We start from the raw sequence: 26694 nt of genomic DNA on the forward strand, positions 1-26694 counted from the left end.
AGTCATTCAGAATCACCTCTTTAGCTCTGGAGCTCTCTGTTTTGGGGTATTAATAGAATTCAGTCTGGCTGCATAACAATTCCTGTTCTAATCAGTTTCCAGGAAACACTTATCCAATATTGTTTGTTGAGGAGATGTGGACGTTGCTGTTCCTTTTTGTGTGTTTAGACCTATTCAGACATTACTTTGTATGTGTGTACAGATGTTTGTGCATATTTATATCTTTTTCTATGAATGACTCATTATAAAAATTGAACCTTGGTACAGAGAAGAAGTATTGTACTGTATGTGTGTGACACAATGTGTGACTGGGGCTTTTATCTCCTTGCGATCTGACTTTTGCAATGTGGTGTGTGTTGAGATACTGTATACCTGAAATCAGTCCAGAAACAAAAACTCAGGCCTAAGATAATGGATGGCTTACCTTTCTTTAAAAGGTAAACCACCCAGAGTGCACACAGCCCATATTTCAGGAACCACAAATATTGCCTGTTAATGTTCAGAAGATGTGTTGTGCCGGGGCACAGTCCCTGGTGCCAAGAAAGAGAAACACTCACAAGTGGAAGATGAAACACATGGTATTTTAATCAAAGAAAGACAAAGAGATATAAGGCTTCTTACATCTCTCCTCTAAACCAAAACTACCAGGGATCCCATTGCGGTAATGGATATGCTCCAGCAGGGGTTTGTGGCACCTGCGCACTGGTCCACAGTGAGATCCAGCTAGCATTCTAAGAAGGCTGTCTCTTTATCCATGACTTTAAACAAAGCAAGTTACATAATACAGCTTTCTTGGCTTTCATGTCTATAATGAGCAAAAATCAGGTGCCTAATGAGATGCAATTCATTGCTTGAAGTTTTTCATGGCAACTCTGATAAGAAGCTGCAGCCTCTGATAAGAAGTAGAGCTTGTTAAAATTAACCCACAGATGAGCTTCTGAGACAGACACTAGAACTTTCCACTCCTCGCAATACAATGTTCTTCCAGTGGGTAAACTGTCCCTGTCAGTACTTCTTGGGACTGGACTTTCAAGAACTGTGTATTTGAGAGGAGCCTTTTCCTTATGCATGAGCCATCTGAGGTGCAACCCCTGTGATTACACAGAGATTGTTGTTATAATTCAGATATGATCAGCTAGTTTATCAGAGAATGAGGCTGTTCACACGAGCATGCAAAACTGGGCTAAGGGAGCCCAGCCTAATTTTGCACACTCATGTGAACCGCTGGGATCGCACCCAATCCTGGTGGCTACAAGGTGGCAAACCTGCCTGTGACGCCTCCTGCTTAAATGAGGTTAAGGGAGTGAGCGCTCCCTTAGACTCATTTCTTTGATCGTGTGGTGGACACACTCAGGGGGTGATCCCAGTAATGCACTATTGGGGCTCTGGGTGCGGGTGCATGGCGGCACGTCCTGTCACCCCGGGAGTGGAAGCCCCAGGAGAGCCGCTGCCTGTCTGGGTGGGTGATCTGCCTGCCTGCCCAGAGACTGATGGATGATTGTCTGCGGGGAAGGTAAGTAAAACCCTCCTCCTTCGCAGATAGCCCGCTAGCTCTTCTCACTGATTGTGAGAAGAGCCTCATTCTTTGACCTGGAAGCAAGGAAAAGAATTTCTGCCTAGTAAGGGACCTTGGCTCACCTTTGTTTCTTCTGGTTGTGATGTCACTGTGTAAGTATTGCCTTGTGGCATAACCCAGCCAAAGCTGAGCACTTTTAAGTCCCAGATGGGTAGGCTAAGAATGTGCTTCATTTATTTAAAGTATTTTAACTTTGGCTGGAGTATGTCCACAGTTATTTACCTGGAGCAGAAATGGATGGGTTCCAAATCTGTTGAAAGTATACAGCAAAAGTGACACAAGACAGAAAAGAAAACTGTGTTGATAGAATACCCCCACCCCCGTCTGTGTAAGCAAGAGCTAAGTTGGGATAGCAGCCCTAAATTACTGCTTCAGAAATAACCTTAGAGATTATATAGAAGAGAGGACAGCAAGTAGGGCTAGTTCAGGATGCAACATTTTCAAATCAAAGTTTATACATAGTTGGGCAACCTCAAAGCCTGAGAAGCTATGGCTTTCATGGTGAAATTTGCACGTTTTCCAGAACAAATGGATTGGTAGCCTCCAAAATTAACTTTGCAACTTAGTATACATTGAGCTATGGGGGACTTGTTTTGTGGATAGGATCTCTTGCATTCGGACCGATCTGGATACCTCAGCTGTTGCAGAGTCCAATGGGGGTGGGGTCAGATAATCCAGGAGCTTCTCTTGTATGGTTAGGTTGGATCAGTTTCAATTTGTGGCTCCTGAGGATGTGGGCAAGTTGCTTGGAGCAGTGCAGCTTACTACCTGTTCCCTCAACCCTTGTCTGACATGGCTTATATAATCTAATGGGGAGGTTATTAGAAATGGCCTTGTTAATATAAAAAACTAGCTGTCCCTGTGCAGAACATCTGTGCCCTAGTTCTCTGTCTCTCATCCCTCCCCGGAAAATCCAGCACCCTGTCCTGCCTCCCCCACTCCTTAAGCCACTCCCTTGCCATCCGGGATGGCAGTGGAAGTGGCAAACCCTTCCCCGCTCCCCCCCGTCACAACTCGCTCTCTCGCTCCCCCCCATTCCTCAGCTTCCCCCTTTCCTCCCCTTGTCAAAGCAGAAACATTGAGCAGTGGCCTCCATCGCCTTGCCAAGTCTTGTTATTATTATTTATTATTTATTTATTATTAAAACTTTTATTTTGTTGTGAGGAGAATGGTCGAGCCAGGGCTTCCCTTCTGGTCTGCATGGACGGCCCTTGGTGCACTCTTCCGACTTGGCCGTCCTCTTAACGAAGAGACTTGGCAGGGTGACAGAAGCCACTGCTCAATGTCTCTTCTTCTTTTTTCCTTGTTGCCACAGCAACTCCTCCTCCTTGGCCCTCCCTCCTTTTCCTCAACATCTGCCTCTCCCTCCGTCCACCACTCAGCCCTACTCCATTCCTTCTCTCTTCTCTGGACAACTATTGTGAAATGTGCCATGTACCAAGGGATGTTTGACGTACATCCTAAGGCTTTTAAATATATAGATGCATCTCTGAGGGCAGGATGCCCCTTTGTCTTAAAGAGGCAATTATAAGACCACTTCTGAAGAAACCTGCATTAGCTCCCTCGGAGTCCAACAATTATAGACTGGTCTCTAAACTTCCATGGTTGGGCAAGATGACTGAGAGGGTGATGCCGCCCCTCCCCCCCCCAGCTCCAGGCAGTCTTCAAACAGATTGTGTGGATTCTTCTCAAACAGGCTTTTGGGCAGGCTATGGGGTTGAGACTGCCTTGGTTAGCCTGATGAGTGATCTCCAATTGGGAATCGACAGAGGAATTATGACTCTTTTGGTCCCTCTGGAACTCTTAGCGGCTTTCAGTACCATTGGCCATGGTATCCTCCTGGGTTGTCTCCAGGGGTTGGGAGTGGGAGGCATTGTTCTGTAGTGGTTCCGCTCCTATCTCTTGAGATTCCAAATGGTGTCACTTGGAGACTACTTTCCTGTAAATGGAAGCTTTTGCAAGATGTCCCCCAAGGCTCCATACTCTCTCATATGCTTTTCAGCATCTACAAGAAACCGCTGGGGGAGATAATCAGGAGATTTGGTGCAGGGTGCTACCAGTACAGTGATGACAGCCAAATAAATATATTCCTCCATGTCATCTTCACCAAGGAATTCCCTATATGCCTTCCTGCATGTGGTAATGGGCTGGATGAGGGAGAACAAATTGAAGCTGAATCCAAGCAAGACAGAGCTACTCATTGTGGTGGTTCGTAACTCAGGAGATGGGTTATTGCTGCCTGTTCTGGAAGGGGTCACACTTTCCCAGAAGAATCAGGTGCATAAACTGAAAGTATTTCTTGACCCTGGCCTCTCTTTGGTTTCTCAGGTTGAAGCAGTAAGTAGCCAGAGGTGCTTTTAATTAGCTTCAACTGATGCGCCGGCTACAGCCATTTTTGGTGGAGAAATAACAGTGATACATATGCTGGTAACCTCCAGACTTGACTTCTGCATTGTGCTCTATTATGTACTTATAATGAGAACATATCACTCTTATTTAAAAGCATTACATTGGTTGCTCACATGTTTCTGAGCCAAAAAAAAGTGCTGGTGATTACCTATAAAATCCTAAACGGCTTGGGCCTAGGCAGGGCATTAAGAAAGCACCTTCTTCTTCAGGATCCGCACTGCTGATTAAGATCTTGTGGAGAGGTCTGCCTGCGGTTGCCACCAGCTTGTCTGGTGGTGATGCAGGGTCAGGCCTTTTCCATTGCCACCCTGAGTCTCTGTAATGAACTCCCTGTTGTTGGAATAACTTCACCAACTCTAATAGCCTTTAAAAGAACTATCAAGACTTGTTTAATAACCAAGCCTTTGATCAGCTGTTGGTGGGTTTTACTGTTGTGTTTATATTGTTTTAACTCATTTTAATTGTTTGGTTTTAATCTGTAGTTTTTTGTTTTGTTTTCCTGTAAACTGCCAGGCGACATTTGTTTTTGGCAGGAGAGAAAAGTAGATAGATAGATAGATAGATAGATAGATAGAGTTTAATGTCTGTGAAATTTCATGTTGTAATATTTACATTTGTTTAGAATTCAAATTAATTTAGAGTTTTCTTTAGGGTCTGCCAACTTTGGAACCATTTTCTTCCCTTGGTTGTCAACAAGTAGTCTGGCCATCTTAGCATGTAGCAAAGCTCTTCTTTTCCACAGAACTTTGGGAAATGGTACAGGAATATACATTTGGGATATTTCTTCCATTCACCATCGTTCTAATTTTTTTCTGTTTGGAACAAGGTACAACTGCAGGTCAGCATGTCTCTGACTGCATTTTTAATATTATACAGCTAAAGCCCTTAAGGGAAGGTGTTCAAAGGCAGAAGAATATAAAATAGAGTATAATTCCTAATTGGCAGCTACTGTCTTTAGGAGTTAGGTACCTTGTTTTTATTATGCCTTTGAAACCTTTCTCAGGAATTATGAAATGTGTTTTAATGTGTGTATTATGAACAATATGTTGGCATTATTATTGAGTTGGATCCCAATGTTCTCTTTCTCTAACAGAAGCAGCATTTTTTCGGAAGGGGATTTTTAAATGTAGCTCATTGTTGTTGTTACAGGAGAACCTTGTTACACGCGGATTCTATATCCGTGATTTTCCGTATTGATGGGTGCCTGACACCTGATTTCAATATACGCAGATATGAAAGACTTAAATTCCACGTATCCGTGTTTTGTGGGAGCCATTTTGTGGCTTCTTTCAGCCAAAAAAATGAGGGAAATCCACTATTATGGGGAGCACTGCTGGACCCCAGGAGACCCACAGAGCACGATAAGGCACTTTATTTGGCCCATTTTGGTCAGTTTTTTTGGTGGTGGTTTGTTTTTCTGAAGTCTAGGAATCTAATCCCCGCGTTCCGATAGACTCAATTATTCATTATCCGCGATTTCATTATTTGTGATAGTCTGTGGGAATGGAACCTCCACGGATAATGAGATCCACCTGTACTAGTTCACAGCAATGCTCTTAGAGCAGTTTAATGTAAAAATTTCCACCACATAATGGTAAAAATGCTATAAAACAACCCTAAAGCTGGCAACTTTTAAAAAGGCACTGAAGACACATTTATTCACCCAGGCTTTTAATTAGATTATAGTTTTAAATAATTTTAACACTGGGTTTTAAATGTTTTTAATCTTTTAAATGCTTTTAATTGTTAATTGATTTAATGTTTTAAATTTTAATTGTAAACTGTCCAGAGACACAAGTTTTGGGTGGTATAGAAATATTTTAAATAAATAAAGCAACACCCAACTAAAAAGTGTATTTTGAGTACTATCTGTTTTGTGGGCTGGTCCAGTTGGGGATTATATATACACAGCAGCTGGCTTCTGTGAACATATCTCTAGTTGGCTAAGGAGTTGTGAGTGTACATAGGTGCTGTGCATATTTTCCCAGACCAGTCCAACAGCCAGATTACTCTGGTGTCGCCTTCAGTAATTATGATGATGTGAAAAACTGGAAATCTGGTGATCATCTGGGAGAAAGATTGGAGATCTGGATTCATTCCCAACCACCACTCTACTTCCTTGTCAAACAACTGATTGATGGGATTCCATCTTTTTTTCAGAAGTTATGTGTCTGTAGCCCCAACTGTTCTGTTGAATTGGTGCCCCTGACTGACATTTCAGAAGTCTGTCAGGAAGTCAGCAGAAACGTACTATCCCTTTAGTACCCAGACATCATATTATTATGCATTCTCCCTGTAGTAATGTAGAATATACATAGAATAAAATGGCCCAGTTCAATATATCTGGACTGGGGTGATTTGTGGTCAATTTTCGCTTTAAAACGGGGGGGGGGCAACCTTTACCTTCTTAGTTAGTCAAGATAAAACTCTTCCACAATTACATCTATATTTTGTACTTCTAGGTGTTCCTTACTTCACTGTTGAGCCTGAAGATTTGTCTGTAATCCCCAATACTCCCTTTCATATGGTCTGTGCTGCAATTGGCCCACCTGAGCCAGTGACAATTGTCTGGTGGATGGGTGATTCCAGAATTGGGCTTCCCGACCTCTCCCCTTCCACCCTAAATGTGTCAGGTAAGACTTCCTCCTAAGAGAAATAAAATCACCAACAAGGAGTTGGGTGGGAACCAATGAGGAGGTTATAAAAATCACACCTTTGTCAACATTATGTGAGATTGTTACAAGGTGGAAACGCAAGTGGTAGCAGTGAGTATGCAATATAAAGAGGAGGTCACCAAAATGCAACAAAAGTGTATTTGTTTCTGGTAAAATGTGTATGTAAATTTGAGGGGCAATCTAGATAATCCCAGGAATACATACTGTATATTGAGCATGTACACTTTCTCATAAACACTCATTCTAACAAGACTTCTTAAGGTATATTCTTAGTAACAGATCTTAGCAAGATCTTTTTGAAATGGCTTATCAGTTCTCATGCCTACGGCAGTTGTGAAAATGTCTCCAAAGTGACAGAAAAACAGCCCATTATATCTTTGTGGGGCAGCTGGAAGGAAACATAGAAGCTGTTCACACACACACAGCCAAGAGCAGGCTAAGGCAGCCGGGAGGTGAGCAGGCAGCTCCCAGTGGCGGTGCAATGGCAAACCCACTTAGGGAGCCTGCCGTTCCCTAAGGAGCAGGCTCCTAGTCAATGGCAGGGGATCCCCACAATGCACCACACATGCACGCAGTGGAAGATCCAGGGGTGTGTGCAAGGGTGCAGTTGCAGCCCCTGTGAATTTGTATTGAGTCTCATTGAGACTGGCAGTAGCAGAGAGTTAAAAAACGGCTAACTTTTCTCCTGCCATCTCCCATCCTTATTGGTTTTGCTGGAGTCTTGTGCTCCTTCCCTGCTCGGCACTTGTATGTAATTGCAGAGCCGAGAAACCTGGCTGTTGGGCCAGGGGCGTAACGAGGCTGGGGTGGACCCAGAGACAAAATTTTAAAATTGGCCCCTCGCTGATACACACACACTCACTTCACATGTGACTTGCCTCTGGGGGGCCCCTTGAGGCGTGGGGGCCCCCAGGCAACCGCCTCCCCTTGCCTAACAGTAGTTACGCCCCTGTGTTGGGCTTGTTGTCTCCCTCCAAGAAGGAAAGTAACACATCTTTTAAAAAACCCAACCCTTAGCTGTTTGTGTGTGATTTGTTCCGCTTGCTTAAGAAGTCCCACCCCATGTGTGTTTGAGAGTGAGTTATAAGCTATTTTTTAAAAAAATCATTTCAAAGTATGCCATAATTGTTCCAGTACAAACTTGTAAGAAAAACCCTCCCCATCCCAACAATATGCCTTCTTGTGAGGAAATTAGTCAGTACAAAAGTATTAAAAGCTTTAAAGAAAATTTACTGGGGGGGGTGTGTGCTCTGACAAAATGGATCTGTGTTTGGTTTTGTTCCTGAAGATACTAGGCTGCTTATAGCTCTAATGTGGTCTCTGTGTGTGGATTTCTTTCTCTCCCCTTGCTGCCTTTATTAAAATATTTATATGCTGCTTTTTTAGCAACAGAGTTCTCAGAATGATTTAAATAGCAAAATATGAGAAAACTAGCTGGGCTGGGAGCAGAGCATCTGCGCCTCTCCGCAGTTTCTGGCTGGCGGGCCGGCCGGAAAGCCAGCCTGCCACCTCCTCCCACCCGCCAATTCCCGGCAGCTGGGCTGGCCCGCTGCCGCCGCCTGCTCCCACCAACCAGCCGCCCACTGGCTGGAGCAGCCTGCTTCTTCCCCCCACCCACCCATGGTTTCTGGCTGGCAGGGCAGCCAGAAAACCGGCCTGCCACCTCCTCGCTCCGCTCGCCAGCCAATTCCTGGTGGCCAGCCTGGCTCGCCACCTACTCCCACCAGCCAGCTGGTCACCCACTGATGGGAGCAGCCCGCTTCTTCCTGCCTGCCTAGTGCTTTCTGGCTGGCGAGCCCACCACCTCCGCCCGCCTGCCAATTCCTGGTGGCCGAGCTGGTCCCCTGCCGCCTACTCCTGCTGGTCGGCCACCCACTGGCAGCCGGCATCCCTATTTTCTCCCCATCCCATCGCTAATCGGCAGCTGCTTGCGAACTCTCACAAGAGCTGCCACACATGGGATTAGCAACAGGTACGCCTAGGAGAAATAAATATATAGATGGTTCTCTCTCAACATGTTTCCCCTTACAGTCATTACTATTTTACTTTGTTTGTGCTTTTAACAGTAGTTCATATATAAATAACTTACATATTGTCTTTTAATAAGCTTGTAATGGACTAAAATACTCCTTCTTGAAAGTAGCTTCACAGATTGCTAAAATGAACATTAAGCATTTCCCTTCTCCCACCAAAAGTCTATTTTTATACACTTGCTTCAAAATAAGGCTTTGCAAATCAGATCACAAGAAACTCATTTTAAAAACTCCCTTGCCCATGAAATGATGGTTGTCCTTAAATTCTAAGAAATTGGAGTAACCCCATATATGACGTTCTGCTTTCCTGTTTGAAATCAAATTGGTGGCTTTTCTTTCTGTAGTGTATAGACACACACTATACACTGTAGTATATAGACTACAGTGATTTTTGCTTAAATGAAATGTAGTTAACAGAAGAGATCAAACTTGATTGCTTGCTGCTGTGATATTTATTTATTTATTTATTTATTTCGTTATTTGGTTTCTATATCGCCTTTCCAAAAATGGCTCAGGGCAGTTTACATTAAAACAAACTAAAATCAATTAACTATTAATCAAAAACTGTAAAAACAACATAAAACCATTATTAAAACAATTTTAAAGCTATTTGAATTTGCTTCTGAGTTTACATGCTTAGGATTGGAGTGCATGTGGCTAAAAGTCAACATGAAATCAACATATACATATATTTTATGATGACTCACATCCTGTTCTTCTTCCAAAGAGGTCAGGGTAGTGTAAATGTTCTTCCTTCCCACTTTTATCCTCATAACAATCCTGTGAGGCAGGTTTGGAGGAGAGAGAAAGTTTTGCTCCTAAAGTCCCACAGTGAGTTTCATGACTGATTGACGAATGCCAGTCCCCAATCCTAGTCTTAACACTCTAATCACTACACCACACTGGTTCCCAACTTTGTGCGTATTGATTGCAGGAGAAACCTGATGCAGGAGAAAAAAGAGATTTATTCTAGGGTGAAGCAAACTAGTGGGGAGTAGGGGTATGTAAACAGGTTTGAATCCAAACCAGTTCAATTCGAAGGTTAGGGGTCGAGCCGAACTACCCCTGGTTCGCCTCAACCCTGGAACGAACACCACCACCCCCAGTTCGGGGGTTCATTGAGCATTTTTTTTAAAAACCACCTTTATTTAAACCTACCCCCTCTGGGGGGCTTGTCCGAGGTGGTGGTGGGGTATTCGTGGAGGTCCCCCCTCCCCCCGCTGGCCTTCCTTTTTGTAAAAATTGCCCGGTTCAGGTGTTTTCAGCCCTTTCTGGGCCTATTCCCTGCCGCAGTGGACATTTTGAAGGCCGCCATGCCTGCGCATTGGGACCCTGCGTGACCAAACCAAATGGGGAGTTTGATGGGGGGCAAAACCAAACTGGCCCGGTCTGTTTTGGGTCCGGTTCTTGTAGCTATTGAAACTCTCTTGTGCAGTTGATAGAAACTTGTTAGAACTCTGCGATTTTCAGCATTCCTTTTTGGTTTTGGTTTTCTTTTACAGTAAATTCTGTCTTCTCAGAAATATGTTCTAAAGATGATGCTAAAGTAGTAGGCTCTTTCATACTCATTGCTATTAGGGGCAGCTGTACATGGAATTAATGTAGTCTTTTAGTGGGAAGAAATGTGATTTAGCAGTTCGAACCTCCTGGACCAGGGTTTCTCAGCGTGTGGGTCCCCAGATGTTATTGGACTTCAACTCCCATGATCCCCAGCCTCAGTGGCCTTTGGTTGGGAATTATGGGAGTTGAAGTCCAATTACATCTGGGGACCCACACGTTGAGAATCACTGTCCTAGACCCATTACTGGAAGCCAGGGAAAGGAGTAGTATTGAAAGTTCTAATGCAGCAATTTTTTCCCCCCATGGCCGAAGTAAAAAAGCTTTCCCCCTTTTGTATCCTATTGTCAAAGACCAGGGACTGATCCAGTTAGGCCATCACACTTTTCATATTCATGCTCATGTCTACATAAAAAGCCTGCTGGATCAGGCCAAGGTCTATCTAGTCCATCATCCTTTTCCCACAGCCAGAGGCCATTCAGATGCCCTTGGGAAGCCCACATGCAGAGACAAAGGCATGCCCCTCTCCTACTGTTTCTCCATTGCAACTGGAGTTAGAGACATATTGCCTCTGAACCTGGAAGTAGCACAGAGCCATAAAGACTAGTAACCATTGATAGACTTGTGCTCTATGGATTTGTCTACTCCCCCTATCGTGCCCTCTCTCGGGTGGGGCCACAGGCAGGGGCTTGGACAGCTCAGCAAGGCCTCTAGTTTGGCAGGTGTGCCTTCCTTTAGTAAGGGCTTGTTGCCTTCACAAGGCCCTTCAGAAGTTGCAGCCCTGGTCCTTTAGCTCGAGTCCTCAGGATCCTGACAGGATGGACCTTCCTCATAGACTGGCCCATCAGCACAGGCCAGCCATTTTAATTTAGCCCCGACATACGGGGCATTGGCAACTCTTGCAAGATCCCACCCGAGGCTGAGATCTTGGTCCTAAATCTCACAGTCTTGTGAGCTACTCTCAGGCACCTGCGAGCCCTTGCCCTCAATAGGGAGTGTCACTCCTTTTCCCTGCCGGGGACAGCGTTACTCATCATGGGCGGAGGGAGAACCTATGCGGCCTCTCATGGGAGTAACCAGCAGTGGGAGGAGTTCCTCGCCCTGATAGGCATCCTGTGTCTCCCCATTCTCCGTCTATCCTCTCAGGGTTGCCCCACACTCCCTTTAAAGCCATTTAAGGCAGTGGCCATCACCACATCTTGTAGCAGTAAATTTTATAGATTATTTCAGTCACACACAAAAAGCAGTAGGCTGACCAACTGTCACCTACTGAGGGAAGAATACTTGGTTGTACAAATAGGAATACCAGGGAATGGGGTAGAGCCACCATTGTGTGGGGTTCCCCCCCCAAAAAAAACCCCGGGCCACCATTCCCAGGGGCCGTACCTGGAACCCCAGCAGCACCCCTGTGTCTGATGTCAGATGCACAGGGGGCATGGTTGTGCTTGCAAACGAGGCTGCACATCCTGTTTGTGAGTAAATTACAGCCAGCTCTGCATTTTCAGTGGCTGGGAGTGCCTTTCCCTGCTTGTAAAGGCAGGGACACGCATTCCCTGCCAGGCTGGGAACCTTGTGCTGGCTGAAGCTTTTCAAAAACGGAGCTGTGCAGCAAATGCAGCGCTGGCCGTAATTTCCTCACAAATGAGGTGCATGGCCCTATTTGCAAATGTGACCAGACCCCCTGTGCATCTGACATCAGAGGCACGGGTGTCTGACAACATGCACAGGGTGTGTGGCTGGGACGGTGGGGGCTGAAGCCAGTGGGCTGGACAGGGGCTGCCGGCGTTCTCTCTATGGCATTGCCAGGGAATGATGTGAAGTCCATGAATCCCTTTTGGTTTTATCCTAGGCAGCTTCCAGACTCAGTAAACCTCTTCTCACAAACTATACTCTGGGTGGGGACTACTGCTCCCCTGAAGTCAACATACTTGTTGGCCACACACCCAGTAGATGTGCTCATGAGCAAGAGATATTCCTGAACATACCACTCCTCTAGCAGGAGCCCTGGCTATCCAAATAACCTAAGAGGGCTGCTGTGTGCTTTTAAATGGATATTATCCATGTAGTGTAAGAACTAAGCCATTGCTTTCAGATGAGTCATGGCTTGACAAAGTTAGCTCACACCAACAGCAACACATTTTCTTGTTTCTTGTTTTTTAAAGTCTCCTTTTAAGACAAGTGGGTGGAGAGAGGGAGAAGGAGGGTGAAATACACACAAAGAGAAAGATCACAAGGAAAGAGGAGGAGAAAGGTGAGAATACATATGGTTAAAACTGAGTCTCGTGTCCTGGATATAAAGAGGCTGTGGTAGGAAGCTTATGTGGGTGTAGGCTAGAGCTTCTGAAACCTCAAGAACTTTCTGAAGTATAAGTTTGTTTGGAGAGAGCCTTAAATCTATAGAGATGTGGGAGTGGATTATCTCCTCTCAGGAATGGTCTGCAAAAATATCTTCTCTCCCTGCAGAAAGCAATGGCTTGTGAAATCAAAGCTATACATATGTCCATAAAAAGCAAGACCACTCATTCTGGAGTATTGAAAGCGATGCCTTTGGTAGTATTCCACAACCCTATTTGGATGTTATGGAGTGCTTTCACACGTAAGGACTTGAAAAGCAGGGAGGAAGACCCACCCTGCTGCTGTCACTCATCTCCTCGAATGCAGCAGCACTCATGCTTACCACGCTGTTTGTCTGAAGGGGGAAGCATCTTAATGATGGCATTTCTCTGAGCAGCAATCTCAGGGGATCAAGGTTGCTGCTCATGGAAATGCCGGCCATCATGCTTACTGCGTTTCCCTTATCAGACAACTAGCATAGTAAGCGTGAATGCTGGGCTTGAGGGGATGAATGACAGTGGTGGGGTGGGACTTCTTCCCCCCTTTTCAAGTTGTAAGTGTGAGCACGGGAGCACCCATAACATGTGAGTACTCCAAACCAGCATCTACACATAAAAGAGCCAGTTCCCAATATTCTGTCCTATGCTAGTGTGACTGAGAAACAGAATTCAGGATGGGATTATGTGGTTTGGAACAGGCTTGGTTCTTAGTTGATGAGGTCACTAAAAAGAAAGAACAGGGTTAGCTCACATCCCAGTGTTGTTCCTGAGTGCCCTTTTATGTTCTCTCATATTAGTTAGAGGCTGCCAGTCATTCCTATGAGGGAAAGTCAAATGCTGCACTTGGAAGTTGGAAGCAGTGTTGCTGTAGGAGCAAATCTTCCCACCATTCCTGTCACTGAGTGACACACACAACATTGACAAGAATAGCAGAGAGAAGAGCAGCATGGCCCTCCTCCCCATCTGAAAGGAACTCCAAAGAAGTTCCAGAGGAAGAGACTATATTTCCAGTGCTCCACTCTTGCCATTCTCCATAAAGCCAAAGTCCTGTGTTCAGGATGCAATAGGAGGCTTGTAGAGAACTTCCCATTGGCTTTTGCCCTAAAGCCAGGAGTTACCTGGGGACTTTGAAAAAGGTCTGGTCACATCCAAGTTCTGCCTCAAACAGAAGTGCACATAGTTATAAAACCCTGCACAGTCTATGATTTATTTCATGTCTGTTTTGCTCAAACCCTGAGGGAGATTAAATAATCTCTTTGCCTTGAAATCTGTTTTCATCATGGTTCAGTTCTCTAGTACTGTCTGGGTTGTGCATGTGTAGATTCTTGTCTCTGAAGAAAATACAAGGGGTACCTATGTGTGCTATCATTAGTTCATAGTTCCTGAGGTATGCAAGAACACATACTTCAGGGGCAGAGAAAAAAGCTGGAGTTGACAGGAATGCATAGCCAAATGTTTGAAGAAAATAATAATAAACCTGGGGGAAAACTGGGTGGGGTGAGGCTAAATTTCAATGAGCCAGCTGATTCATGTTCAAGATCTAGACTGCTTCCTTTTCAAAGCAAGGATTGGGGTCCCCCCCTTTCTTTTGTACCTAGAAAATGCTGAGAACATGTAGGGTGTTACCACACTTTCAAAGAATAATAATCATACTAGTATCATAATAATCATACTAGTATTGCTTGAATTGCTATCGGCTAGAATATATCATCTTGTGGTTTCACAGCATAAGTACATTTTAAAATGTATCTTGTCATCTCTCCATTCATCTTCTGATCTTCCACTCCTCAAGTTCATTTTCAAAGATCATACAACTCTATTCCAGACAAGGTTGTAGTTGTAAAAACCTCAGCAGCTCTTTCAGATTCTGGTTTATCATGAAGCAGGCTAAAACTCAGGAGGAAAAAACATACAGACCACATAATCATTTCCCCAAACACCTTCACTAAGAGCTTTTGAAATGTTTTTTTTTTAATTACAAGTAATATCAGAACATGTGATTACACAAAACAAAGCACAGCATCAAAAGTAAACAAAATATAAACAGGGGAATAATACTTTAAGAAATAAACCATAAACTATAGAGACTATTAAGATTATCATTTACCCTCAAAGTCCCGAGTCCTGCTTAAAGATCCAATTTATGTGTTAATTAACCACCCTGTTTCCTGTGAGTAGGACAATGCTGAATGAAATGGTGATTCAGTAATTCAAAAACCTTCGGTTTAAAATGGGAGTTAAGCTGTTTTACATTTTCACTTGTGCCCTAAAATGAATGGAAATTGCAAGTTAAGGTGCCCATCTTAACTTCCGCACCATATAAACTGTAAAGACTTTGTACAGTCTGGTATATGATGATGGCTTTAGAAATGAGGCTTCATGTACCCACACTTTGCCTTGATCAGAGATGCATCATATAGAAATTCATCAGGGGCATCTCTAGGAAGTGATTAGGGAAACTGCATCTGTTAAATGTCTGCCTGTTAAATGACCCTCCCCAGCCCAATGTCCAATTGAAAGTCCAAGGCAAAATGTGGGTGCATGGACCCTCAGATGTCTGCACATGTGTGGAAGCCATCTGAGCCCTTGCAGATAACACAGGGGCAGCCAGCAGAGAACACCGGCTTGCTGGGGCCAGGAGAAACCATGTGCCCAAACAGATGAGGGGTGCATGCTGTAATGGAGCAGAGGGCGGGAGTCTTACCTTCCGGCTTCTCTGGCCTCTGTCCCCAGGGCTCAGATGGCCTATGTGCATGTGCAGGGGCCACTTGAGCCCTGGGGACAGAGACCAGGGTTGCTGGCAGGGAACGCTGGCTTGCCAGGGGGCAGGGGTGGGGCGGGGCAGCAGAAGGCAGTGGAATGTAGCGGCAGGTGGTAACGATGGGCAGGAGAGGTGGCAGCATATCAGCTGCCATGTTTATTGTGGGCAGTGCTGTGGCCACTGTAACCTCAAACTTGCTACTGCACAGACTCTGTAAGGACTAAAAATGCATTTTTCTGCCTCCTGGAACCCAACTTGGAGAGTCAGTTGCAAAATAACAATCAGTTGGGTCCTAACTGAGATTGGGGGATATACAACAGTTGGGGGATAAACAAAAGACACTTTCCTGACATGCACTTTAAAGGCAGAAACTGTACAAATGGACTACAAAATCATTTAAATAGCATTTCCTAAGTCCGAAAATATGTCACTAACCCTTTAAACCCCTGTACAAATGAGAAAAGCTTTAAACTGCTCTATTTAAGCCATTTTCCAACTGATCTTCACCAAAGTTGCAGGGAAGATGTCTCTTGTCACCTAGTGAATGTGTGCTGATGGCCAGGCAGATCAGACAAATGGTTTTGATTTTTTAAGCAATAGAATGTTCAGGGCTTATAATGGTGGAATGTTGAAAACACTCTCCAGCTTAACTATGCTGACACAATCGTGCCAGTATAATTTTGTTACGAGAAAATAACCAATGACACCGAGACTAGAGGTCTTTTCCTTTATCACTTAAGTGGTATTTTGCCCATGTATTATGTCATAGTGTGAAATGACTTACCAGTTTGGGTGGGAAGGAAAGATACACATATCCAATCTCTTCCCTCATGTGTTTGAAAGGGCCAGCAGATATAGTGTCCAAACCAACCCTTAAGGAGCAAAGTAACCAGTCTAATAAACACATTGCTTACTTGGCTGAGTGGCCTTCAGTCGCATATTGTCCGTCCAAAAAAACCCCTTGCAATCAGAAAGCTAATACAGTAAGTAAGAGATGATCAAGGCCAGAGCCTTTCTTCCTGGTGTTGCAATTTTTACTTAAAGGGAACATTTTAACATTGAACCAGAGAGGTTTAAAAATGGCCTTTCCAACTGTATCTTTAAATGGTACAGTCCACTCTATTACATCAGGACTCTTTTACATACACTGTTTATGTACACTTTGCTATATGTGTAGGCCAGACCTGGTTATTGAGAGGCTTACATATGCTGAGGTCAAGAAACGTTGGCTCTGTTCACCAGCCAGACAAAATAATTTTAGTAGGTACATTACTCGTCAGGATTTTTTCCACTTGTTGGGCATCATTTTTCACTTGTCGCAGACAAGTAGATGAGTGGATTTCCTGAGCCCTGTACATATGGGTCACTTGCTAGCAGTGTTCCCTCTAACTGGGATTCCCAGATGTTGTTGACTACAACTCACATAATCCCCAAGCAAAAGCCATTGCAGCTTGAGATTCTGGAAGTTGTTAACAACATCTGGGATTCCCTGTCAGAGCACTGCTTGCTAACAGCACTGCGTGCCATCGAATCAGTGTCGACTCCTGGCAACCACAGAGTCCTGTGATGGTCTTTTTTAGAATACAGGTGAGGTTTACCATTGCCTCCTCCCGTGCAGTATGAGATGATGCCTTTCAGCATCTTCCTATGTTGCTGCTGCCCGATATAGGTGTTTCCCATAGTCTGGGGAACATACCAGTGGGGACAGGCGTGGAGCCTGACTGCTGGCGGTCTGTTTGTGGCCACGGCGGCGGCCCCGCTGACCCTGCTCCCCCATGTCTGACGTCAGACGCTGGGGACATGGTCTGGCTCCCAAATGGAGCCTTGAGGCTCTGTTCAGGAGTTGGAGTTCAACTCCCAAAGGGGCCGTGTAGCCCCTTCAGGAGCTACTTAGGCTGGCGCTACATTCGCAGCGCAGCCAAAAGCGGCTCTTCCCTGCCCTAGCAGGGAAGAGCCACTCCTGAAAACATCACCAGCCTTCCTTTAGCTCCCGAAGGGGCCGCGTGGCCCCCGTTAGGAAACTAAACCTGCACCCCCGCATCTGACATCAGACGTGAGGGGCGGGTGTCGGGGGCACCGAGGCGCGGCCCCTGATTGGGTGCAGCCCAGGTTCTTTGAACCCGTTGGCCCAATGGTGGCTCTGCACCTGAGTGGGGATTTGAATTGGCAACCTCTCGCTTGCTAGTCAAGTCATTTCCCCACTGCACCATTAGGTGGTTTGCTAGCAATGCTTTATTTGGGAAAAGAGAAGACTTGGACGGACAGGATGGTCAAGTCAGACTGGAAGTTTCACTGTATGAAATGATATTCAGCAGCTTGTATTTGGCTCTTTTTTTCTATAGCACTCCAAACCCTGCACTGAGTGAGTTGCCAGGTTCTTTGTTGTGAAAACTGGCCATTTGTGACTAAGACTATGAATATACTTACATACTTATACATACATACATATATATACACACACACACACGCCACTTTTCAACAAAAGTTGTCAAAGCTTTTGACAATTTCTCTGTTGCCACCCAGAGACTCTGGAATGTGCCCCCTGCTGAATTAAGAGCCACCCCATATCTGACACCTTTTTAAAAGGTCTCTAAAGATACTTTTTTTTAACCCAAGCTTTTTAACTGGACTGTAGTTTTAAATTCTTTTAAGGTCTTCATTTTTAATCTATTTGAAGTTGTTGTAAACCGCCCAGAGACAGAGGTTTGGGGCCGTCTACAAATTTGAAAAAATTGGAAAATAAAGTGCTTTACATAGAAAAATAAATAAGAAATAAAGTTGCTTTCCTGTCCCCAAGGGGCTTACAATCTAAAACAAACACCTAGTAGACACCAGCAACAACCCCTGATCCTGTACTGGGGTTGGATAGGGACAAATGCTCTCCCCCTGCTAAATACAAGAGAATCACCACTCTTTGCTCTTTAGTTAGACAACAGGAGAAAATGCACAATACAGAATAATCTGGTACACCAGCAAGTCTGGGTCAAAAACAGTATATTCTATAATTTAAATTGGATTGGTATTGTTATCTGAATGTGATTATCATCACATGTGACAAACTGAAAAGAGCATTGTTTCCAGTTAGTGTCAAAACCACTGCTTTTAAAATATTGTTCATTTAGTTACATGTTCTGCAGTAAGAAACCCTTCACACACATTTTGTCTTCTGTTGTCCCCATGAAATATATGGTTCAAGTAATTACAGTTGAAAATAACACTGGGGAAAATGGAAGGAGGGATTACTTTTGCACCAAAATAAATATGAGTGTCAACAAACATGGATGACAGAAAAGTTGTGTTGCTGAGTTTGCTAGCTGAAAGTTTTGTTTTGCATGTTTCTTCTTCCAACCCAATTATCATATTAATAATTGGAAAGCTACCACATGTACCCAGACACTCATGCCAGCACTGGCATATCATTTTATACATGCTTCTTCCAACATACGTCACAATCCTTAAATAGGAAAAACTAATTTTTTAAGCACTGCTTCCCAGAAAGCATTATTGGTGCATTCTTAAAAATGCCTATTCACCCTACTTTTTGTGCACATGTTTGCAAAATGTACTTGATAGTGAGATAAAAGCACTCATTTTGTTACCACAGTTTTAAATTACCCTGTTACAGCTCAGCTAATGAACTTTCAGCTTTATTACTTAGAGCTGTAGTGCATTCATCATGTCTCTGGTTACAGATATGCCTACTGTTTTAGTATTGTTTAGTGGAAGTTGTGTGAATATCATTCAACAACAGTGAGAGGCTCTGTTCAGCCCTGAAGCCTTCTGTTGTATTGCACAAGCATACTAACACCATGTACACAAACCTTGACTAGAGTGCAAGAAACAATAGAGGAGAGTCCAGCCAAGGACAGCAATGAGATAACAACAATGCGAGAGCAAAGAGCCTAGCACTTTGACTGCCTGCTTCAGAAGTCCCTTCCCCCATCCCTTTTCATGGGCTGCAGAATGAGACTTGCTGTGAACTTCTCTACAATGCCACATTCTTTCTGTTTTATAAAAAGAAAACCAATTGACATGTTAATTACACTCAAATCCATGTGATTTTGATCTGCTTCCAGTTCAGCCCCCAAGCTGCATACATAGAGACTGAGCTGCATGTCAAACATAATTGAAATTCTGCTTGAGGTTGATGCTGGGGGATTATACAGCAGTTTTGTGTGCTGCTTTCTTTTATTTTTCTCTCTCCTTCCCTCCTGTTTCTTGGCTGATTTCCAGGTATTAATCAAAGCACAGTTTTCTCCTGTGAAGCCCACAACATAAAGGGACTGTCTTCATCTCGGACGGCAACTGTGCAGATTAAAGGTGAGAGAGTCTTACCTGTCCTCCCAGAGAAGGGCATACAGGGAGGGAGGAGCACTGACTGGCAGGAATGGGTAGAAAGCAGGAAGCGCTTTATTGGCTTTATTTCGCTCTCTTTTGCTCGCACACATGCACGCGCGCGCGCACACACACACACACACACACAGACAGTTCTGAGCTGCTTTCCAACAGTGCCTGCTCCATGCTCTCAGCAAATGAAATAATGTACTGTGCTCACTGCTTGGTATGCAGGCCTGTTTCCCTGCAGCAAAATTGGCAATCAAAAACAAACCACACAACCAGTTCAGGAAGGGAATGTGACGCAAGATAACAGATTTTCCTTGAAAAGGATAGTCAGGGCATCAGAGCTGCTTATGGAAGGTGGGTCATGATGCAATCTGCAATGGATAAATGGGAGCATCTTCCTTTATGCAGATAGAAATTTGTCTCTGCAGCCAAAATGTCTCTTCCCCCGCTTTTGCTCTACTGCACTGGCATCTCATTAGCTGCTGAAAACAAGAGGAGGCAGATCACCACTGGGGGCAATTAAACTTCAGGAATGTTATGGTTGTACGTTCAGCACCAAAAAAACCCCTCTCCTTTAAAGTATGCATTTCATAGCCCTTCCAATAATTCTTGCTCCTTTCACAATCCCTGCTTTTGTATTGTGTTCCCCCCTCCAAAAACAAACAAAAGCAATGGGAGGCGAGGAAGACTCTGTTCTCTTTCTTCCTTTTAAGACAAATCTGCTAGGGATGTGCCCAAATCGTTTCGGCACCTCATTAGCGAGGTGCCAAAATGATTCAGGCAACCACATCCAAAACATTTTGGCCGGGGTGAGTGGTAGCTTTAACAATGAGGCACACAGGTCCTTGCCTGCTTCTCTGCTGCCCCACTGCTGTTCTGGTCATGGCGCTGTCCTTCCCAAAAGGCCGCGTGCAGCTGAATGGTAGCAGTGGCATGCACATGGCCGCCGCGCATGCACGGGGGACAGGTGCGTGCCGCAGCTGTGCACGGCCTTTTGGGAAGGACAGCACCATGATGGGAACAGTGGCAGGGCGGTAGAGGAGCAGGTAAGGACCTTAGTGCCGTATTCTTAAAGCTACCGCTCTCCGCACCCACCCCCTCCCATCCCTAAAACCTGCCATTGAGTTTTCTGTAGCTGGGTATGTTTCTTAGCATGCAAAATACAAGCTGTATTGTTCATTTGTATTACATTTATATCCCACCTTTCTTCCATTATAGAACTTCTGACCACATTTGGGGGGTTCTGAGCCTGTCACCCATTCAGGCCCCAATAAGCCTGGACTGCTTAGCTTCAGCAAGGGGGCTGTGTATCAAGCACCCTCAGACCATGCCCTGGGGCCCGTTGTTGTTGTCAATGAGGATTACCAGAAGCTGTATTTTAAACAACAGTTTCTTGTTTGAAGCAGGGCCATGTTCCCTCCACCGCCCCCACCATATGCAATCATGGTTGGGTTGTGGTACCTGATGCATCATGTAGCATCATGAGAATCTCAGCTGCCAATATGTGACCCATGCCCAGTGACATTTCAGAACACAGAGAATAGCTCTTCCTTCAGTCCATGGATGGTGCTGCAGTGCTCTCTACATTGCTTTCTTCTGAATAGCCCTACAGACTGCAAAATAAGTGATGTAACTGGCACAAGCTAGGAAGGGACAATGACTGTTCACAGTGAGAGTAGGCAACTCACAGAAGGACTCAGTCAGCATTTGGCCCAAGCTTTGTCACTCAGGATCTTCAGCTCAGGTGGTTTTACCAGTAGCAGCACCACCAGTGCCACCCAAGGCGAGGCCCACAATGCTGCCCCTGATGATGATGCTGAGGGTGGGGGCAGCAGCACCAAGTCCCTTGTGCACCCTTTCCCTTTCCCATTGCTGTAGTGATTAGTTCTAAATTTTAGATTCAGCACTGAAGAGGAGGGAGCTCCCTTATCCTTGCTGTTGATTCTGAAGTTGAAAACGAGTCTCCACGGTGATGAGAAAGGGCAGGGGTGTGTGAAAGCAGGGCCACTGCTGCCTCCACCGCACGCGCACACACACACACACACACACACACACACACACACACACATTGTACAGTGATGGTTTTTTTATGTCAGATTTGGCAAGAAGGGTGGAAAGCGCTGCTTTTGCTTCCAAATCTGCAGTTAAAATCCCATCCCCGTGGCAGTGAGGAGGGCAGCCAGGAGTGGCAACTGGGTGAAGCAATGCCCTGGTGGGGGTGGGCAAGACGGGATGCCTACACTCACCCCATCGCAGAAGTACGACTTGAAACTGTCGCCTCGCCTCTTTGGCAAACCACCCCTGGGTTTTGCAATCGTAATAGATCCCTTCTACGAGCCGCCTCCATGGAGATGACTTGCAGAGGGATCCTGCGGTCACTGCTAGTCCTATTCCAAAGCTGCTTGGCCCCAAAGTTTGCATGGATGAGCAGGTTTCCAGTGACAATAGTGGTCTTGGACTTCCTCCTCCCTCCCCCCCCCAAAAAACCCTCAAACCACAGGTGGGCACAGCAGGGAATGGCTATTTCTAACTTGCCCTTCTTGCAGTCATCACTGGGGCATCTGGCCAATCTTGTTGAAACAGAATGATGGCTCTTTGGTCTGATTCCTCAGTGCCCCCTAGGAGTACACTGCCCCATGGCTGCTCTCAGCATAAGAGGCAATTGCCACTAAACATAACTGGGTCTGTGATGCAAGTTGGTTATAAAACCTTTGGCAGTTTAGGACAGGCTGCAAGAGGCCTTTTCTCAGACCATGCCCTGGGGACCCACTGTTGTGAATGGGGATTACCATAAGCTTTATTTTCAAGAAGAGTTTCTTGTTTGAAGCAGGGCGTTTTCTTTTTCCTGCTATGAACTTCCTGAGAGATAAAGAGAAGCGACCTCTTAAGGCTCCCTACTTAGAGTGTACAGATGAATTTACAGTTCTTGGAAGCAAGACGTTTGAGAATATTGCAAGTAAACAAAATGTACAGGATTACTGCTTGGGAGAATAAGGGCAACATGGATTATAGGAAAGGATTTAAATGTAAGAGATAGCATTTGCTGGGCAAGGAGTGGGAGACAGTTTCAGAGCCTAGGAGGCAGCATGAATGGAGCTGCCAAGCCAAGAGTGGGAGCAGGAGATGACGGGAGCTGTGAAGGGGTGGATTGGAAAGAACATATGGAGCCAGAAGAGTGGAAGTAAATGAGTGGAGAGTAGGGCCAGAGCAGTGTAAGGACAGGGCAAACAGCTGAACTGCCGCAGTCAAAGAAGACAACAAGGCAAGGAAGGAATTACAGACTGCTCTCTTACAGAGACAATCTGAACACCCCAATCCAGTAATACCTTCATTGGGACCAACCAAGTGACAAAATTTGGATCCCCCCCATTTAGGGCTCAACATGTCTGCCTACATTTCTGGACTCTAAGCCAGAGAAAAGTACATAATGTAGCTGTTTTCCAAGTGCATATCCACTGTGTGTCGCGTAGGAGAGTCACAACCAACAACATTGCAAAACTTCCACACAAATATACTTTTAGTGTGCTGATCCATCTCCATAAATTCACACCTTTTTTTTGCAGATACCTTGTGTTTGTCTTCCTTCTCTTCAGGCATGTGTCTCATGAGTTCCATCCAGAATTTGGCTTCCCATCCCACCTTGCTTTTATGAATTATTTGCATTTAATTAATAATATTGATTACATACAGTAATATTTTTCCCCAGCTTGGTCTGTTCAGCACTTGGAAAGGCAGCATGACTTAGCTTGACCACACAATAAGGGACACTTGAGATCTGTTCTCTCTTTTTTCTTTGCTCAGGGAGTTAAGAGAATGTCGGGGGGGGGGTACATGTGCACTTGTATGTGTTGTGCCTGTGGGCACCCCCCACCCAATGTAATTTTAAATATATATATTTTCTCACTATTCTTGTGCAACCATAACTGCACACTAGTTGGGAAGCTCCAACTACTGTAATGGAGCACTAACTCCAAACCAGGTTTTGCAGTCTCACTGGTGGGGCTCAGAATTGGGAAGCTTCACTCTGGAATAGAAGTGCTTTCCATTCTTACTGTCACCTGGAGATTTTTTAAAAAGAATTTTTCAACGGTGTTCATGTGCAAGAATACTAAAACACTGGTATGCTGGAGCAACTGGAAGATCTACTATATCACTACCTCACTGAAAAGGCACCACACAGGCGCCCTCTCCTCTCCACAGACACCACTGAACTGCGATGACTTCTTTCTCTCTTTATGAAAGGAAATGTTGCTGTGCTGCTATGATGTATTGGTTGGTGTTCTTGCACAAGAACATCGTAGAGGTATTTTAAAAAGAAGAATAGCCAAGTTACAGGGAACATTGACTTCATGACTCCCCCCACCCCCTGGCGCTCATGCACATGTGCGTGCGCGCACACACACACACCTCAAATCTGTATTTTTCTGTGTACTGGGCACATAATCTCCTCCATCCCCTCATTACAGAGCTGTAGCTGGACCTTTCTGTTGTTCTAATGCACTGCTGTTAGAACACTAGAACCCCAGGAACATTGAAAAGAAATATCAGTATTAGATGGAGCTCTGGACCAGAAGTAAATTGCAGGGTGCAGGAAACAAGTCTGTCCAGGAATGGAATTGAGAGGGGTGGCAGGAAGACCCAAAGTCACTTCCAGACAGGTCACCACATCTCTATCTCATGCTTTATATCTCTACATACAGCTCCACAAAAATGCTGGAGTATCATCGCACACAACCGTTTTCAGCACTTCCCCAAAGTGTAACTTTTAAAGACATGTATATTACGCATTAAAGGTCAATTGTCATGAAAAATGCTGCTGACCGTATGAACAGTACATTGCTATCACCATACTGAAGTTGCTGAAAATCCCCCCTTGTCTGAACTCCCCACAACCCTAATCACAGTGAAGCAGGAGTAAATCCAGTTCTCTTCCTTGCAGACTTCAGAATGACTTTTCCCACCCAAGCAGCCAATATGCTTCAGTTAACCTGGGTGCAGGCAGCTTTGACCATGATTAGATCTCCCCATGCCATTTTCTTATTCCAAACACAGCCATGGGACGTGTGTGTAATTATGAGCCTTAAAGACCTATCTTTTTAGACTAGCTTTTAATGATAAAGGTAAAGTGTGCTGTCAAGTCTATTTCAACTCCTGGCTCCCACAGAGCTCTCTGGTTTTCTTTGGTAGAATACAGGAGGGGTTAACCATTGCCGCCTCCTGTGCAGTATGAGATGATGCCTTGCAGCATTTTCCTATATCGCTGCTGCCCAATATAGTACCAGCAGGGATTCGAACTGGCAACCTTCTGCTTGTTAGTCAAGCATCTCCCCGCTGCGCCATCTTTTTAGCCTGGCTTTTAATGATTTCTCATTTTAATTTTAATCCAGCTCAAATGTTTGTTTGTTTTTTAATTTTAATTGTTTTATTATGTGTGTGCACACACAATACCCTGAACCTGGGGTATATTCCCAGGCTTGGGGCTGAGGCAGCTCTGGGATCAGCTCAGGCTTGGCTGTCCATGTGAATAGCCTCACAGTTTGGCCCTGACCCTGCTTGCCATGGCACTCACTTCTGTAAGGGCTCCCCTTCTGTGTTTCTCCTCAGGCCTTGTTCCTCTGGACTCTTTCCTCCTGCTTTCTACTTTGCAGGCTCTTGAAGGGCCAAACTGCATGTTAGGTATAGTTCCGTTATTCTTTTTGGAGATGGGTTTTTAAAAAATATACATGCAGCTATTGTTGCTGGAATTTGAAGGAAAATATTGGCAGGGGAGGACAGGGCATCTTCTTCACTCTTTCCCATCTCTCTGTTATTGCACTGAAAATTATTTCCCTGCCCAGCAGTTGGTATACCTACTGAAGGGGAAAATGCAAGTTGGGGGCAATTTTTGGTGGAAAAATCGAGAGGCTTAAAGACCCCTCCCCTGATGCTGGTCTTTCTCTTCAAATGACAGCCACAATAGCTACACTATAGGCTGGTTCTCACAAGCAGAAGCATCTGTGGTAAATTCTAGATGTGTGTGGTGTGTGTACTCCTGGTATGCAGTTGCAAAAACCCAGGAATTTTCAGCAACATGGGGGTGGTAATGCCCTGACTTGGTAGTTATCTGAAATCAATAGATATAGATAAAATCAAAAATTAACCTTGTTGGGTAAATGTTGAGTTGGCTTGGTACCAACCTCTACATCACCAAACACGATCATGGTTGTCATGACTAGAAATTGGGAGTGTGCACACCACGCTAATCTAGAAATTACTGTTTACTGCACATGCTTCTGTCTGTGAGAACTGACCCTGTTTAAAAGAACACATATCTGAGAAGAGCAACATGTAGTTCTTCCCTCAGGCTGCCTAAGAGCTGACATTATTGCAACTAATCTTGGGCTTTAATAAATAATTCGCACATAAGAAGTGTCATTCTTGAGCTTTATTTTGCTTTACACCATATAGAGTCTGATTGGGTCTGACTAGATCAGGGCTGCTATACTTCAGCTCTCCTGCAGATGCTGGCCTACAATTTTATTTATTTATTTAAAATATGCATAGCCTGCCCCTCCAGTACGCTATTGCTCAGAGCAACTCACAATAAAATAGATGCAAGACACAATAAGCGGGCCTTCTCTATGGCTGCTCCGGAGCTGTGGAATGCGCTCCCTGCGGAAATCCGTAATTCGAGTTCTCTGATGGCCTTTAGGAGGGCCCTTAAAACATATTTGTTTGGCCTGGCCTTTCAGGGCTTTAAAAAAATTTTTAATTTTTAATTTGATTTAGGGTTTTTAATTACTTAACACACACACACCCCGGCCTTGTGCAGAGTGGAGGGAGTTTGTCCCAGCCTGTCCTGCACAAAGCCCAAGAAGGGTCCGTTTGACCCTTTTGGTCAAGGGGCGGGGTTTCGGCCAGGATCAACTGATCCCCACCCCATTCTCCATTCTCACTTCAGTTGGGGCCAGGCAGTCACAGGAGAAGGAGCTCTCCCCTCCCTCCCTCCCTCCCCGGTACAGAGCGG

The 26694-nt window shown here is 44.9% G+C and overlaps 1 protein-coding gene across 6 annotated transcripts in view; it reads left to right on the forward strand.

The window, feature by feature from the left end:
* TYRO3 (TYRO3 protein tyrosine kinase) overlaps nucleotides 1–26694 on the forward strand; it is a 119585-nt gene that overhangs the window by 29889 nt on the left and 63002 nt on the right. For 5 of the 6 annotated variants that reach the window (XR_008313018.1, XR_008313019.1, XR_008313020.1 and 2 more), the window contains 2 exons: nucleotides 6448–6618; nucleotides 19578–19664. Coding sequence is in view for 3 of the 6 variants with exons in the window: in XM_053283189.1 (XP_053139164.1) it covers nucleotides 6448–6618; nucleotides 19578–19664 (258 nt within the window). In the remaining 3 variants the exon portion in view is untranslated. The remainder of the gene's footprint in view (nucleotides 1–6447; nucleotides 6619–19577; nucleotides 19665–26694) is intronic. The other variant, XM_053283190.1, reaches the window with a different exon arrangement.

This window comes from Hemicordylus capensis, chromosome 1 (assembly GCF_027244095.1).
Source record: "Hemicordylus capensis ecotype Gifberg chromosome 1, rHemCap1.1.pri, whole genome shotgun sequence".
Lineage (NCBI taxonomy): Eukaryota > Metazoa > Chordata > Lepidosauria > Squamata > Cordylidae > Hemicordylus > Hemicordylus capensis.